This window comes from Muntiacus reevesi, chromosome 2 (genome assembly GCF_963930625.1).
Source record: "Muntiacus reevesi chromosome 2, mMunRee1.1, whole genome shotgun sequence".
NCBI lineage: Eukaryota > Metazoa > Chordata > Mammalia > Artiodactyla > Cervidae > Muntiacus > Muntiacus reevesi.
In genome coordinates, this window is record NC_089250.1 from 147,438,101 (window position 1) to 147,452,295 (window position 14,195).

Here is a 14,195-nt window from a genome sequence, read left to right on the forward strand (position 1 = left end):
ACACACCATTGATTGCATTTTAATATAACAGCGGTTTCATTTTGTTCTGCTGATAGATTCTGATCAGCTCTCGGCACTTAGGAATAGGGAAGTGAATGTTGCACATCTGGGAAAATAAAAGTTTTATTAAAGAAAGCATGAGCCAAACAGGTATTTTATTGCTGTCTTCGCTGTCACCTTAAATGATTATAGAAATAGAAAGGCTGGTTCTTGACTCTCTTTCCTAACAGGCAGTCCCCTAAAGTGGTAAATACAATAGCAGACCAGATCTTTTTTCATTAACTGTTTCCCTTTTCTTATCCCTGGACCAAAATACATTTCATGAGTGAGCAAACAAAATATCATAAAGGAAACCCTGTGTTTTATAGTAGCTATTTGCATTTCGTTTGTGACATTACAGGTCTGTTGCTAGGTGTGCGGTGTCTTGTACTGTTTGGATAAATTTGAGCTATGGGATTAATGACTCTTGGTCTTCATGGATTAGAGGCAGGTGGCAACTAGAGCTGGGTTGGTTCAGAGGTGCTCACTTGCAAGTATTTGGTTTTCTGTCATCCCTTTTGTGACCTTTCTGGGTGGGTGGAGGTGGGGGAACCCAATTCTTCCTTGAAGGAAAAAGTTACTAGTTTTTCATTTTCACATGTTGACCTGCAGGCCATTGAAAAGTTGGAGGCTTAATATTGTCTTGTCCTCTCCCTTGTGATTTTGGGTGTGGGTGAAAGCAGAGTTCTTCCTCCGTCTTCCCTTCTTGGGCTGACCTGGCTGTGATGCCACCTGTCCTTACATGGGCAAGGAACCTCGAAGCTGTATTCTCCTTTCCTCTATTATGATTAACTCTCTGGCTGCCCACTGCATACTCTCCATGGCGTACAAGGCCCTTCTCAGGTTGTCTCAGCTGTTTTTACCAGGCTTACTCCCTGCTGTTCCCTCGGCGACATTGGATGTTTTGCCATCTGGTAAACACACCAGGTGCTTTATCGTTTACACGCCTCTGCTCACATGAGCCTGACCACTGACTGCTCTCCCCCGGCACATACATCTCCCTTTTAGAGATAACTGTCAACTGCCAAAGCCCAGACTTGTTTTTCTCTCTAAACCCCAGGAAGAAATAGGAACTCTGTCCTGTATTCCCATGTCCTTCTTCACAGTAGAGAGCATCTCCACACTGTGGGGTGGTTGGTTATATTTGTCATCTCCAGTGGGTGGTGAATCCCTCACGTCTTACTCATCTTCTGTATTTGACTTGGAACTATTGTATGGTGGTAGCAAAGGGAATAGAAACTCTGGAATGAAAAATTCTAGGTTGGAATCTCAACTCTGCTTCTTATTAGCTGCGTGACCTTGAGCAGGTTGATTTGCTCTTCTTTGTCTCTAATTGCATTTGTGAAATTGGGACAAGAATAGCTAGGCACAATACTTAATATCATGCCAGAGGTGTTGTAAGCCACAAATATACTTATGGATTTGGAGCAAATGTGTCCTGTGATGAGAGGAATTTTCCTTCTGAAATTTACCAGTCAAAGCAGCCTTTCCTTGCTTCTCTTAGGATTTCCATGTAGCCTCAAGATCTGAGTTCTTCCAGGAAGCCTTCCTAACAGATGCAGTCCTCTGACCTCCTGTGGCATCAATTCACTGTGTGACAACAAAGATTCTGAAACATTACTGTCTGGACTTTTTAATATTTGCATAATACTTATATATCTCATCTTCCCATCTAGATTGGAATTGTCTTAGGAGTAGGATCTATATATAAAAAGATATCTAGATCCTACTCCTAAGACAATCTCTTCTGTTCCATCAGGATGTTTTATAAGACAGTCGTTTAGTTGTTATCTTTATTAATTTACATTTTGCTTATAATAGACTTTATCTCTGCAATTGATATGCTGATGATATTAGGATTGTTATAGGAGCTGATACATACAGATATACCTCCACCCAGTCCCTCCCCCACCATGCTCACCCCCCACATCCTTCTCTGTACTATTTGTGGATTCTCCTCATGGTTAGCTGGTATGAGAACTGCTGTTGAATACCAATGAGGTTCCTGCTATACTGATATAGAAAAATGATGGAAATCCCTCAAGGGCACAACTCAGAATAAACATGATCATTGTAATATGCATTGTTGTTTCTTTACAGGCCTTGTGTGTATGTGTGTGTGTGTGTGTGTGTGTGTGTGTGTGTGTGTGTTAAGCTTTCTTTGCTTATGAGGGTGATCAAACCATGCTAAATGAGACATCCCAAGGAAGTATCAGAAGCACACTATCCATCTAAATCTGGGCCCTGCCGACCTGGTTTGTGCTGTTACGGAGTGGAATCGGTCTGTATCTTTCACTCGTTGTCAGGCCGAGCTGCAGAAGCTGAGACAACAAGCCCTGGAGACCAAACACTTCATTGAAAAGCAGGAAGCCGAGGAGAGAAAACTCCTGCGAATTATAGCAGAGGCTGATGGGGAGAGGCTGAGACAGAAGAAGGAGTTGGACCAGGTAGGAAGAGACCACACCTCCCCAGACCTGCAGACTCTATCAGCAGACACAATTGTTTGATTCAGCTCCTCGCAAAACCTCATGCTTTTCTGAGCTCTTCCATTGAGTCTCTCAGAACAGCCCCAGAGGCCCACTTCCTGTTGATTAATTATGAAATATCCATTCATTTATTCTGCTCCTATTTACAAGCACTTCCTGTGTGTTACCCGCTCCTTTAGGCTCTGGGGATATACTGACCAACAAGAAAATAAGTTACCCTGCCCTCAAGGGGTTTACATTCTAGCGTAATATCATTGTTGCATATAAGTACAATGAGTAATTACATAATTTGGGGGCTTAGAAACTTAAATGCTTTCAAAGATCTAACAGGTTAAAAAAAAGAGACATTGGCTTGTGCAAGACAGTGAAAGTGAAAGTGTTAGTCACTCAGTCATGTCTGACTCTTTTCGACTCCATGGACTGTAGCCTGCCAGAGCTCTCCCCATGGAATTCTCCAGGCAAGAGTACTAGAGTGGGTAGTCAGTCACTTCTCTAGGGGATCTTCCTGACCCAGGAGTCAAACCCAGGTCTCCTGCATGGCAGGCAGATTCTTTACCATCTGCGCCACCAGGGAAGCACGTGGTACAAGACAGTAAGGAGTGATAGAACTTGGCAAGAGCTTGCCCACCCTAAAGACATTCAGATTTAAACACATACAATAACATGTTGGAAAAAACCTATGGGCCATGGACTATATTATTAATAATATAATTTGTTGTACTCTTTTCAACAAGACTGCCAACTCTTGTGGGAGGAGTCCAGTCTTGGCTGTCTAGCAGGTTATTTTCAGTGCTTCACCTACTGAGTGCCTAGCACATGCAGACATTGGATGGGCGTTCGCTGATTCTCTGAATGCTGCTGCTGTAATGAAACGTGGGGCATTTTGTCCCCCAGTGGCCATGCCCTGCCCTACCTTTCTAGGTCATCAGCGAGAGAGATATCCTTGGGTCGCAGCTAGTTCGTCGCAATGATGAGTTGGCTTTGCTCTATGAGAAGATCAAGATCCAGCAGTCTGTGCTAAATAAAGGCGAGAGCCAGTATAACCAGAGGTTGGAGGACATGAGAATCCTCAAACTTGAGATCAAGAAGCTTCGCCGGGAGAAAGGGATTCTTGCCAGGAGTGTGGCCAATGTCGATGAACTCAGGTAATAGAAGACCCCCTCGGAGGTGAGCGCATAGCAGCCTATGGGGACTTCCTAAGGACCTTATGTTCCTCCTATTGGTCACTGAAGGTCTTTTTTTTTTTTTTTTTTAAGATATTTATTTGGCTTTGCCAGGTCTTAGTTATAGCACGTGGGATCTAGTTCCTTGGCCAGTGATCAAACCTGGGTCCCCTGCATTGGTCTCCTGAGTTTTAACCACTGGACCATCAGGGCAGTCCCGGCCATTGAGAGTCTTTTTCTGGTTGCATAAAATAATTTTTTATGTTGAAATAATTAACAAATAATGAGACAAACTTTTCCATAACCCATAATCTACATCGTGTCCATTCTCTGTCACAAAGAATGAATTCACTTCCTTTCAGGGGAACGTAGGCAAGTGCAAAAGTGTTTTTTGAAAACTTTATTCTGGATTTAGTGAAAGAAAGTTCAGTTAAATCATAACCACAAAGTAGTTACAATTCAGAAAAAAATTCCCCCAATGAGCTCTTTACAATTTCTTTAATAAGGCACTATGCAAGAGACGGAACATCAATATTTAAATTGAATCCTGGTAACATTTGCACATCTTTTTCTTGGAATTACACACAGAATGGAAAGAGGGGGAAATTTTAATTTTATCACTATTTGAAAACTCTGTTTCCTTAGAAGGCAGCCAAATTTTACATCTCACTCTTGATTTATCTTCTGCAGCTTTCACTTGAGCTTAGTGCGCCTTCTTCTTGCTTTAAATCTTACATTATACAAGATCTACTTTCCCTTTGGGAAAACATCACCATGTTTTATATGGGCAATTGCAGGAAACCAAGTAATAGGTCTGGTGTTTTCTCAGTAACTATCTTATCCTCCACAGACGTGTAGATGAACAGTATCCTTGGCTACCTTGGGACAAGGACACAGTCTGGATCTGCTTCTTAAATTAATTGAATTAGATAGTTTTGATATTTAGATGCAGTGAATATGTTTGGGAATAGCAAGGAAAGTTGCCACCATCAAGGATAGATCAATACTCTCTTTTTTAAAGAGTTGTTCATATTTCAGACGATGAAAGTAATACAAATTCATTTTAGAAAGTAAGGGGCATGCAGAAAAAATGTAAAGAAGGGATTAGAAAATCATTCATAAGTCTCCTATCCAGAGATATCACCGTTGACATTTTGGAGGCAGTTGGATTTCCTCTAAGACACTATTGAATGGTCTCCAGGACCATCACTAACCTTGCCTGATGGTTTAGTTGGTAAAGAATCTGCCTGCAATGCAAGAGACCTGGGTTCAATCTCTGGGTCTGGAAGATCCCCTGGAGAAATGAATAGCAACCCACTCCAGTATTCTTGCCTGGAGAATTCCATGGACAGGAGAGCCTGGTGAGCTACTGTCCATGGGGTCCCAAAGAGTTGGACATGACTGAGTGATTAACACAAACTTGCCAGCCACGTGTTATTTTTATTACATATGCAAAGCACCACATTCTCCCCATTCTCAGTTTGTTGATACTAGATTTTATCTTTATCGTGGGAGGTGCATGTTCAGTCACTCAGTCGTGTTCGATTCTTTGCAACTCCGTGGACTGTAGACTGCCAGGCTCCTCTGTCCATGGGATTTTCCAGGCAAGAATACTAAAGTGGGTTGCCATTTCCTCCTCCAGGGGATCTTTCCGACGCAGAGATAGAACCCAAATTTTCTGCCTCTCCTGCATTGGCAGGCAGATTCTTTACCCCTGAACCACCTAGGAATTCCTTATAAAGGAATTTAATAAACTTAATAAAGATATTGGAGGCAAGCTGGCATGAATTCCAATCTCAGACTTGCCACCTACAAGCTGTGTGACCTTGGGCAAATCACAACTTATTTGAGCTTTAAATTTGTTGAAATTAAACATGAAACTGTAACATGCCTAGCATAGAGTCTGGTGCAAAAGAAATCATCAATCACAGTAGCGAATACCCTTGCCCTTCTCTGAGGATGACACTCTAGAAAATAGTAGTGTTAAAAATATGCTTTTAATTCTGAGCAGTTTGTTCTGAGCTCCCTGTTGAGTGAGCATCATGCAGTTAATTCTAATGGTTTGTCTTGCTAATGAGGGGAAGTTGTATTATTGGTTTAAATGAAGCAATTGAGTAAAAGAGATGGCTTGGTTTTAGTAATGCACTGCACACTCCCAGCAGACAAGGACAGATAATAATATCCTTCTTGCCAGTGTCAACCTTGAGTGCTTGCCTCTGCTCGGCCTCCCAACAGAACTTCTCGTTCAGTAGACTGGCAGTCAGTCGATGGTTGTAGACTCTGGTTACCTGTTAACTAGAGATTTGAGAAGTGTATTTGAGCCAGAACTAGTTCTTCGGGACTTTTTCAGTCACCTGTGCAGTTGTAGAATATGAGACAAATGATCACTCCTAAATCAGTATTTTTCAGTACTGGCTGCACATTAGAATTACCAGCTGCTGCTGCTGCTGCTGCTAAGTCGCTTCAGTTGTGTCCGACTCTGTGTGACCCTATAGACGGCAGCCCACCAGGCTTCCCTGTCCCTGGGATTCCCCAGGCAAGACCATTGGAGTGGGTTGCCATTTCCTTCTCCAATAGAATTACCAGCAGAACTTTAAAAATTTATGAAACCCAAGCCTCATGCTAGACCAATTAAAGCAGAACTCCTTTGGGGGTTGGTCCAAGCAAAGGCATGTGGTCATAGTTCCCCAGGTGACTCCAGTATGTTGCCAGGGTGGGTGATACACTGTCTTAATGATGTCAGGTTTCACCTGAGCCTCGGTCGCTTGCATTGCAGGGCCGTACCTCATGGTAGAACATAGCTTGCTCTCTCGCTGCTACTGTAGAAGACATTTAGAAACGTGGAATAATATATTGAAATCCTCATGATTTACCCCTTCCCTGTTCTTTCCATACACTTCTAAAATTCTCTTGGTATCAATAATCAGTCCCTGGTACTTTTTCCTTCCCCTTAAAGCTAAAGCTGAAGCTTGCCCTCTGCAAGAATTGGTATCACCTGTGTCTTGCCTTAGGCAGCTGGTCTCAGTGTTCCCGAAGTCTCCCTAATCCATCTTTTTCTATAAGATGTAGCATGCACGAAACCATGTAAAGAAAGGATACTCAAATACTGGGTAGAGAATTTGTTTGCTAAAGAAAGTTTGACTTATTTAGGCAGGAGCTTTTTCATACGCAAAGAGAGTTCCTGAAGGAGAGGACGAGATGCCGAGCCTTGGAGGAGGAACTGGAGAACCCCATGAACGTGCACAGATGGAGGAAGCTCGAGGTAACATTCCGGAGAGCCTTCCTCCCACCCCCCAAATCTCTCTCCACCCGACTTGTCTTCTTACCTAAAGCGCAGTAACAAGCACAGTTTTATTTAATCTGTGCCACTGTCACCCATAATGTAAAAGACTGGATCAAATGTAAATTAGATTGTTCCAGATTTGAGTTTTGTTTTTAAAAACCTTTGCATCCTTTTATTTCCCAAAAGGAAGTGCGGTTTTTAAACTTGCCCTCTTTTCAAAGAACTAGTATTGTGTTCGTCAGACTCCTCCTTTTAGGATCTGGGGACACAGCCAAAGTCCCTTTGGAAGATGATGGATAATAAACCTCTTATTTTATTTTATGACCTCCTGAGATTCATTTCCACCAGCAGATAACAGTAACAGAGAAGCTCTGTTTATTCAATAAAAAGATGCCCATCTCCTCTAGTAGTACCCAGTAATGTGGGTGCAAGAAGGGGCTTTGACTAAGTTAACAGTTGGAGTGTTGGGAGAATAGGCATATGTGATATAAGAAAGAGCAAGGAAAAGGAGAAAAATCAGCCAAGTAGGTTTTTGTTTCTCATTTTTATTTTTTCCTTTAAATGAAGAAAGCATTAAGGATAATGCATTATAAATTGTTATGTAAACATGAGGCCTGAATTTTAACAGTGTCCTGTCTTGCCAAGTGAATGTGTATGCCAAATCTACTTCCAGAATATGGATATCAGTTGGCACTGCTTAGTATTTCTTAAGCAAAGTCATAGTCAGTGGAATATCTCTGCCTCTTGGACCCTCATTTATTCCTTTTCAAATGCCAAGAGTGGGGTAGTTTACTAAACTAACAATAACATGAATGTGTCTGGGGAAGAGAGATGAAAACTGTAAATTCATTTACTGTCACTTTAGTTTATTCCATGTGTTTTCGAGCAGATCTCTTAAAGTTTCCAATTCCATGTCAATTTCTATTTAAAAAATTGGAAAACAGACTCTGGGAGGCAGTTGAAAATATTTAGCTGCTAGATTAATTCCAAATGTCAGTATAGTTGAAAGTGAACCTTTGGTTCAATGTCTAGAGGGCAAATTATCAACGTATAATAGTAGATCTTGTTTGAATTGTACACAGATAGTTACTGAAGGTGCCTGAGAGCTTTATGGATTGATAATGCCGTTTGAAAGCTAAATGCTATGGTCATGTCCTGATGCTAATAATTAGCAGACTTCCACATCCTGGGAACTTGCCCCATCATAGGCTGTAATGAATCTTCTTGTTGACAATTATGAAAGGAGAACCCTGAGACCAAATGAGTTAGGGAACCCTGTCTCATTCCAATGTAAACAAATGATGGTAGGGAAAACCTCAGAGCATAGTAATTAAGAAGCCCGGGCTTTAGAACCAGGCATATCTGGACTTGAATCCAGCTCTGACCTTTATCAGCATGGGTAAATGACCTCCTCTGAGCCTCAGTTGCCTTATCTGTAAAGGGGGAATGTAATACTGTTTAACAGGACTGTTGAGTGACTAAAATTTGATAATGTGTGAAAAGCACTTAATATAGTGTTCAGATGGGGCAAAGAATCAGGTTATTAGGCCCAGGAGCTGCCATCATTGCTGCTGTTATTATTTGCCCCGGTGGAATAAACATACTCACTTTCCACTTATAGGCTCACTAGGGACAACAGAGAGCATACTAGCCAAACATCAGTCTGTTTTGATGACTGTCTCATCTGTCGTGCAATGCATTTTGTTTTGTTTTGTCTTGTTTCTGATTCTTGTTTATATTGGGTCTATAACTTTGCAATAAATTTTAATAGACCAATAATTCTGTAGGGACCTCAGTGCTCTGGACCTGGTAATCTCAGCTGCTTTATTTTTTTCCCCTTGAATAGGCCAGTGACCCCAGTACCTTTGAGCTGATACAGAAAATACATACACTGCAGAAGCGTCTCATCAGCAAGACAGAAGAGGTGGTTGAAAAAGAGCTGCTCCTCCAGGTACCATTTCCATTTCCTGTGCCCATCAAACAAGCCTATTTCCTTAGCACCATCATCTCCAGTACTATGTTTTTAGAGCTAGATATTTGGCAGTGTTGCATGCCCCATTTTTAACTGTAGATGGCAACAGGGACTCACACACAGAGAACAAACAACCTGATTAATTGGTCTTTTATACTGCCATCACTAATATTTCAAGAATTCTAGAAAATTAAATTCAAAGCTACATCTACTGCATTGAGTAATGTGAGCTCCCCTCCCCCCAACTTCTTTATAGTTTTGTTAGATTCTTTTAAACGCTTTTCTTCATATCTTCATATAATGTGAAATGCCATGACTTTGATTTTGAAAACTAGCCTTCACATAGAGCACAAACATCCCCTTGAAGGTTTGTGAGAGTGAAATGGAAGAAAAGGTATCTTTTTGAAGATTTTATGTAGTAAGTTATTCTTAAGCAGTCAATAGGGGTAACATCTTTGTGTATCTGTATCTTTGCAAGTATCAGTTGTCACTACTATCACCATTATCATCATTGTGCCAGATGCTGTGCTGGTGGCTTTGTTCCCTCATCCTCCATTCCTCTGCACAGTTCTGGGGAGATGGTGGGGTTTGCCATTCCCAATCAGTGAACGAGAAAGTTGGACCCCAGGAGTTTGGTGTGGATAAAAGAATACAAGCTCTGGTGTTAAGTGGCCTGGCTTGTAATCCTGCTTCTGCAAATCTGTAGCTGTGTGAAATTAACTTCTGTGCATTTGAAGTTCTTGATCTGTATTATGGGACAATACTAGAACCTGCGAAAAGGATGCTATTGGGACATTAAGGGTGCGTAAGACTGATGGCTCAGAGATGCATTTGTGGTCATTGCAGCTCCTTCCGGGACCTGAGCACCTGTGGCGGTGGTTTGCTCAGTTGCTCTGAGCCTCGGCTTCAGTGTTTTATGGTGTAAAGCTACCCGAGCTGTTGGTCTGGCGTTCTCGGCAGGATTTCATTTTCTTTCCTAAGATGAACGGCGCCAAGTAGTAATATTCCTTAAGCACAGCCAGCTCTGCAGCTCTGGTGTGCATAGATCTTACCCAACACCCTCACCCTTACCCACCCCTGGGACTCTGTCTCTTCTCCCAAGATATAAGGGTGTGTTTCTTGCTGGCATTACATTCCTTGATTCAATTTAATAACATGCCCAGGTACTCTTCTATCTAAAGATATTGTACTGGACAAGGAGACAAAATGCACATCGTCCTGGAGCTTGTATCCTAGTGAAGAGTAAGAAGGGAGTGGTTAGACTTTTTTGCTTCTTGTGGTTAGACAGGATCCTGAGATATTAATAGTTTTGAGCAGTGGGTTGTGAGCAGGTATTTCACTTCCTAGTTGAAGCATTTATTTGTTGGTACAGGACTCTAGTGCTATCTTTTCCTGCCTCCTAAGCACATACAGAGAGAGGAGTCACAAGATCAGGACAGTCTGGAATGTCAAGCCCCTTATATTGAAGAGGGAAACCTGTTCTGGAGAGACCCCAACCCTGTGATGGACTTTGTAGGAATGAGAAATAAACTTTTGCTGTGTTAAATCACACATAGAAAGACTGATGGCTTAGGAACCCCCTCCCTGACATTGTACCTCACCCTGTCTCGTGCACTCACAGCGATGCTCCTGGTCCTGACTCCCCAGAAGTGAGAAGCAAGCTCTTGAGCTTTAGCTCCCAGCCCCTATCTCTGATCCCCAAGGGCAGCCCAGTATGGGGAAAGTCTGTGGTTCTCCCCTGTAATAAAATTAAGCGGCACTTGGTAGATAATGCTAGGGTATAACGCTACTTGTTCCTAGGAGCTTAACCATTGAACTTCAACAGCTCCCTGCAAAACTGAGTAATTCAATATGAGAAAGAGCATCGCTTCACTCTGTGGGCAGCACAGAACCCAGCATGTAATTGTGTCAACAGAATTCATTTATTTCCCTTCACTTCACCTGCCCTCAGTCATCATCTCAGGTTTGATCACTCTCATCCGGCCCCCATGTGGGGAAAGTCTGGCACTTGGATGTCCTGGGTCACCATTTACCACCGACCAGCCACAGTAGCTCCCTCCTTCCCCTGGGCCCTCCGTTAAGCTGGCCTCGTGCAAGGTGTGTGTCTCTGCCCACTGTTTCCTCTGCAGTCAATGAAATCTGAATGTGGGATACATGTTGGATGATATTAAGAAATTAGTGTTGATTATATAAGGTGTAATAAGAGTATTATGGTTATGTTTTGTAAAAAAAAAAAAAAAAAGCCGTTTTCATATGAGAGATGTACTGAAATATTTACAAATGAAATGATACATAGTCCAGGGTTTATTCTAGAATTTTCCAGTAAAGAAATGAAGGAAAGGGGGAAGCGATGGGAGACACATGGATGTGGAGATGGAGGATTGATGAAATAAAATTGGCAAAATATAAAATATTAAAGGGATGCTGAAAGGAGGATTGAAAGAGTTTAACATTATGCTTGACATAAAAATTGCCAATTATTATTTATCATTCCAAAGCCCATAATCTTAACCACTGGGTTATCATTTCTAAAAGCAGGAGCTTGTCTATATGAGCACTGGGTACTTGGCCCTCTTCTTTCACATTTTGCATTAGAAAAGACATTTTCCCTGAAGCTGAGTGCACAGTGAGCAGCCAACAGGGATCTTCCTCCTTTTACAGATGAGCACAGGTAGTTAAGAGGACAGACTCTGGAGTCAGAAAACTCTGGTCTTGGATCAGTTCTAACAGTTTGTATTTCATGACTTGAGGAGAATTACTTACATTCCCCAAATTTTGGTTTCTCCATTTGTTTGTTGCTGTAGTTCAATTGCTCAGTTGTGTCTGACGCCAGGGCCTGCATCATGCCAGGCTTCTCTGTCCTCCACTGCTGCTCAAATTCATATTCATTGAGTCAGTGATGCTATTCAGCCATCTCATCCTCTGCCACCCTCTTCTCCTCTTGCATTTAATATTTCCCAGCATCAGAGTCCTTACGAATGAGTTGGTTCTTCCCATCAGGCAGCCAAATTATTGGCGCTTCAGCTTCATCAACAGTCCTTCCAATGAATATGCAGGGTTGATTTCCTTTAGGATTGATTAAATGGAGATAATAATGCCCAGTTTCATTATGGGAGGAAGATACTCCTATCTGAATACACGACTCACAGGTGCTATTGTAAGGATAATGAGTTAGTGCATGGGCACCAGGGTCCATGGTCCAGGGTTTGTCCTGTGGCTTCACCAGTGCCAGCCACAAGTCACATACCTGAGGCCACGTAGCTGGTCAGTGATAGAGCAGGGACTCAAACAAGGCCATCAGCTCCAGCGTCCATGCTTCCTGTCACTTTATTACCCGGCCTCTCCTGTTCTCATCACTTTGTCAGGTTTAAAAGGAACCAAATTTTGTGTTTTGCCAGACCTCTCTATTGGAAGCTTGTTTCATATTTCATCGACTGCTCTAACTTTTTAACTTCCATCTACGTACTTTGGGTTCATTCTGTTCTTTTTCTACCTTGTTGAGGTTGGTGCTCAGCTCATTAATGTTCAGCCTGTGTTTCTAATATAAATAAGCATTGACAGCTGCAAAATGTCCCTTAAAAACTTTAGTTTCTTCCCACAGGTTTTGAAAAGTGGCATTTTCATTTTCATTCAGTCCTAAATAGTTTCTCCTTTGAGAGTAAGTCTTAAAATATCCCCTATTTCTGTGGAAGGCAGAAAATATCCACTATTTAAAACATCTACTATTTCTTCTATGGTAATTAGAGTACAAATTTAAATTTCCAACATATGCATTTAAGCTGCATGCACGCTATATCACTTCAGTCGTGTCCGACTCTTTGTGATCCTATGAACTGTAGCCTGCCAGGCTCCTCTGTCCATGGGATTTTCTTACCTATTTACTGTGACTGATGACTTTCTTTCATGGTGTTCATGGTGGACTTTTTGTGTTGGATTTTGGATTATGAACTCATTTTCGGAAAGACTTTATTTATAGAACTGGGGAATGGTCCAGGTTAAGGGGCTGTCCTTTCATTTGTTTCTGTTGGGTGCCCTAGGAAATATCACTTACTTGGGATAATTTTTTGTATTAGATTCTCATTTTGGGTAACCTAGTTAATATATATTAGAACTCTGAACTCTTATGATTGAAGACCCATGGATACAAATTTTTAGGGTAGCCATTTTTTCCCACCCATAACCTGGGATCGATAGTTAGATTTCATTGCGGTCTTCCAGTCCCAGTGGATGAATTTCTGTTGTCTTTTTTCACTGAGGGTGTAACTCTTTTAAGTCCCTAACTTCATGTGGAGGAGTCTCCGTACCAACTGCTCACTTCATGCAGGCTCAGCACCTCATCTTTTGTCCTTTTATGGCCATTCAAATCCAAGCCCCTCGCTCAGTAAGTCTGGCCACTTGTCCCAGTCAGCCCCCCACAGGAGAGCTGCAGTATCTAGTTGCTGTTCTAATGTGCAGTTCACCCTTTGATTTTGACACTTGAAGATCATGCTACTTGCAACTGCCATTTTGTGATTGGAAGGATGTGTTGCTTTGTTGAGCAAGTCTAATGCTTTGTGGACTTTAGTTTTTGCATTATTTAGTATGCCATAATGCCATAAACAGAAATTTCTCATTTATTCTAATCACTAGTTTTCTTATCCACAAACTGAGGCCCACCCACAGAACTGAGTGTAAATACTCATACAGGGTGATCAGAGTGTTTAGTTAGTGCTCTCATTATGGTGATGATTATTAATATTATTAACCAACAAGCATTTTTTCCAGGTCTCCAAAGTTTAATAGTGTGCCTCGCTCCCCTCTGTCCAGTTCTTCATTTCACTTTCTTTTTTTTGGATGATTGGGCTGCCCTGGGCTTGCTGTGAATTTTCTTCCAGAGCTTGAGCATCTGCAGAAAACAAGCCTTGTTATCTTGGTGAAACCCCAGGTGTTCCACAGGGTTTGACAGTTTCTCAATTTCTTCTGTTTTATTAAATTATTAGAGAGGTTCTCTGAATACACAACAGAACATTTTGCAATTAGGAAGATTTTTGGTTGAATTCTTCTGAGTATCAGAACATTTTTAAAATAACTTTAATTTGTTCCAGGGTGCTGAAGGGCCCCTATCATGTCCCGGCAGCAGACGTAAAGGAAGTCTACTTCCCCCCAATAGACTGTGAGTTCTTTGAGAAAGGCACATGTTAATTCATCTTTCTAACCCCAGTATCTGTTAGTACCGAGAACATAATAGGTGCTCAATAAAGATGGACAGGCTC

The 14,195-nt window shown here is 41.7% G+C and overlaps 1 protein-coding gene across 8 annotated transcripts in view; it reads left to right on the forward strand.

The window, feature by feature from the left end:
• The window catches only part of CFAP58 (cilia and flagella associated protein 58), a 171,101-nt gene that overhangs the window by 114,016 nt on the left and 42,890 nt on the right, over positions 1-14,195 (forward strand). For all 8 annotated transcript variants that reach the window (XM_065923276.1, XM_065923282.1, XM_065923283.1 and 5 more), the window contains 4 exons: positions 2,346-2,486; positions 3,447-3,670; positions 6,839-6,950; positions 8,818-8,922. In XM_065923276.1, the coding sequence (XP_065779348.1) occupies positions 2,346-2,486; positions 3,447-3,670; positions 6,839-6,950; positions 8,818-8,922 (582 nt within the window). The remainder of the gene's footprint in view (positions 1-2,345; positions 2,487-3,446; positions 3,671-6,838; positions 6,951-8,817; positions 8,923-14,195) is intronic.